The 3,585-nt window shown below is 39.1% G+C and overlaps 1 protein-coding gene across 1 annotated transcript; it reads left to right on the plus strand.

Moving 5' to 3' along the window:
* The first annotated feature begins 678 nt into the window (after positions 1–678).
* LOC115961919 (receptor-like protein Cf-9) lies at positions 679–2,007 on the plus strand. The gene is made up of 2 exons (XM_031080816.1): positions 679–1,534; positions 1,652–2,007. The coding sequence occupies exons 1-2, from the start codon at positions 679–681 to the stop codon at positions 2,005–2,007; spliced, it is 1,212 nt and encodes a 403-aa protein (XP_030936676.1).
* Positions 2,008–3,585: the final 1,578 nt, after the last annotated feature.

Raw genomic sequence — 3,585 nt, forward strand, 5'->3', positions numbered from 1 at the left:
AAGCTCAACTTTTACTATATAATATAATATTATATGATTTTTATCAACTTAGAAATTATAGAAAAAAAAATTATATATTTTTTTTAAATCTAAAAATCTAAAAAAATTTATGTAATTTGGTGTCACCACTTGGCACAACTATGGCTTTTAAGCCTAACTTTTATTTTATATATATATATATATATATATATATTATATGATATGATTTCCTCCATGACCTAAACAGCTACATCATATAAGGAAAAATATTTGCTTTATTTTCTTCAAATCCGCCCAACACAATCGTTTTGGAAGTCCAAATATCACCAATCACGTGAACTATCATAGAGACGTGAACTATCCTCTGGCTCTGTACACAAGAAATGAGGTAGTTTATCTTTATCATCAATCCAAAACTTGTTCCTATACATTACTCACCTTCCAGTTCTCCATTTACAACATTCATTATATGTACTGATGATTTCATTAGGAATGATAAGGCTCTCTAAACTCTTCTATCTCTTGCTGCTCTTGTTTTCCCAACAATCTTTTTCATCACCATCATCGTCATCATCTTCTTCAGCACTAGTGTGCTCCCAACACCAAAGTTCTGCATTGCTTCAATTTAAGCAATTGTTTTCTTTTTCGAAAGAAGTTTCTTCCTTTTGTGAGGCAGCTGGTCATCATTCTTATCCAAAAATGGAGTCTTGGAAACAGGACATTGATTGTTGCTTATGGGATGGGGTTATGTGTGACAACACAAGTGGGGATGTGATTGACCATGAACTCAGTTGTAGCTGGCTTAATGGTACCATTCCCTCTAATAGTTTTCTATTTCATCTTCCTCACTTGCAACATCTCAACCTCGCTTACAACTACTTCAATCATTCACCAATTTCATTTGCGTTTGGCCAACTTTCTAGGTTGAGATATCTTAACCTTTCTTACTCTATGTTTTCTGGCCAAGTCCCATATGAGTTATCCCACCTCTCCAAATTGGCCTCATTGGACCTCTCTGGCTATGGAAATGTTAGCCTCGAAACATCAGTTGTCAAGAGACTTGTTCAAAATTTGACCAAGCTAAGGGAACTTCATCTTGATCATGTTGACATGTCCTCTGTTTCATTGAGTTCTTTCATGAATTTGTCTTCTTCTTTGACATCCCTTTCTCTCAACAATTGTTTATTGCGTGGGAGGCTGCTTGATCACATTTTTCGCCTACCAAACCTACGTGAGCTTAGATTAGCGGATAATCCTCAACTCTCATGGTTTTTTCCTATGGTAATTTCAAGCAAGGCCCTAAGGTTTTTGGATGTCTCTTACACGATTCATGACTCAGGAGAATTACCAAAATCAATTGGCGAGCTAAAATTCTTTAGGCATTTGATTATAAGTGGATGCAATTTTTACGGGCCGATTCCTACATGGCTTGGTAACCTTACACAATTCACCCTTTTGAATTTATCAGCAAACAATTTTGCTGGTGAGATTCCATTATCGCTTTCAAATCTCAAGGCACTCTCCTCATTGGATATACGATCCAATAATCTTAGTGGTAAGATTCTATCAGAAGTTTATTAATGTATATTGCTTAGAAATCTTTTGAACTCATAAAATTGCAATTTTATAGGAGCAATACCCATGTGACTTGGCAATCTCACGAGAGTTACAGAGATTTTATTTGGAAATAACAACTTCAAGGGCCAAATCCCATCATCACTTTCATACTTGAAGGATCTCAATTTTCTTGGCCTCAAAGAAAACAACATTCGAGGTAAGATTCCGAGTTTTTTGACCAACCTTAAAAAACTCACCTCAGTTTTCTTGTCATACAACCAGCTCAGTAGTTTTGGTGAATTTCAGTTTAGCAATTCATTGGAGGTTCTAGCATTAAGTAATAACAAGCTTTATGGCTCTATTCCAAAGTCTCTCTCTAATCTTGCTAATCTTTCATATCTTGATATTTCATCAAATGACTTGACTGGCATTGTGGACATTGATATGTTCAGTGTTAGAAATACTGAATGAATGTATTGTATTTCATAAATCAAAGAATATACATCAGTGTCTTAATATAGGAGACCTATGTGTGCGGTACAAGTAAAGTGTAGTACAAGTACAAGTGTACTATACAAGTAACCTAGTTGGGCCTAAAGCCCATAACATAATATACGTTAACAGCCCCCCTCAAACTCAAGGTGGATGTGAGACCAGCTTGAGGTTGTCAACCAAATCACGAGTGCGTCCCTTAGGAAGTGACTTGGTGAAGATATCTGCAAGTTGATCTTTGGAGGAGACGGAGAAAAGCTTGAGAGCACCATGGACAAGATGATAACGGATAAAATGACAATCAATCTCGATGTGTTTAGTCCGTTCATGGAAGACATCATTGTGAGCAATATGAATGGCACTCTGGTTGTCACAATAAAGGGGAGTAGCAGAGGATGTGGACACACCTAAATCCTTAAGAAGCCATCGTAGCCAAAGGAGCTCAGATGTGGTATCAGCAAGGGCACGATATTCTGCTTCAGTACTAGAGCGGGCCACAAAGGTTTGTTTCTTACTTCGCCAAGAAATCAAAGAAGAACCAAGGAGAAAGCAATAACCTGTAGTGGACCTGCGATCAGTGGGATCTCCTGCCCAATCAGCATCAGAGAATGCACGGAGTACAAGAGGAGACTGAGCTGAGTAGAAAAGGCCATGGAAGAGGGTGCCCTTCAGGTATCGAAGAATGCGCAGAACAGCAGCATAGTGAGTTGATCGTGGAGCAGACAGATACTGGCTCACCTGATGAACAGCATAGGAGATGTCTGGACGAGTAACTGTGAGATAAACTAGGCTGCCAACCAATCGTCTGTAAAGAGAGGGATTAGACAATGGTTTCCCCCCTGAGGGAGTCAGATGCGCATTAAGCTCAACTGGAGTGTCAACAGTCTTGCTATCAGTGAGTCCAGCTCGAGACAAGAGTTCAGAAGCATACTTAGTTTGAGTAAGATAAAGTCCATCTGTAGAATGAGTGATTTCAAGACCCAAGAAGTAGCTGAGATGTCCAAGATCTTTCATCTCAAATTGCTGACTGAGAAAACCCTTGAGTTCTTGAATGCCACTGAGATCATCACCAGTTATGATCATATCATCCACATACAGGAGAAGTAAAATAGTGACTTTGTCAGTGCGACGAAGAAATAAGGCAGAATCATAATGACTGGCCATGTAACCCAAATGAGAGATGGTAGAGCTGAATTTGGCAAACCAAGCTCTTGGAGCTTGTTTAAGGCCATAAAGTGCACGTCGAAGGTAACAAACCTTGTTTGAGTCAACAGAGAGACCAGGAGGAGGTTGCATATAAACTTCTTCATTTAAATCCCCATTAAGGAATGCATTTTTGACATCCATCTGAAAAAGATCCCATTTACGGGCAGCAGCAACAGCTAAGAGGGCACGGACAGATGAGATACGAGCAACCGGAGCAAAGGTCTCTTCATAATCAATCCCATACTCCTGTGTAAAACCTTTTGCAACAAGACGAGCTTTGTAGCGCTCAATGGACCCATCAGAGCGAGTCTTAATCTTGTAGATCCACTTACAACCAACCACAGATTTCCC

This window comes from Quercus lobata, chromosome 9, assembly GCF_001633185.2.
Source record: "Quercus lobata isolate SW786 chromosome 9, ValleyOak3.0 Primary Assembly, whole genome shotgun sequence".
NCBI lineage: Eukaryota > Viridiplantae > Streptophyta > Magnoliopsida > Fagales > Fagaceae > Quercus > Quercus lobata.

Bases quoted from the DNA above. Each gene is read 5' to 3' on its own strand.
- LOC115961919 (XM_031080816.1), top strand. From the start codon at position 679: ATGGAGTCTTGGAAACAGGACATTGATTGTTGCTTATGGGATGGGGTT. The intron at 1,535-1,651 runs GTAAGATTCTAT...CGAGAGTTACAG, and splicing joins ACGATCCAATAATCTTAGTG to AGATTTTATTTGGAAATAAC.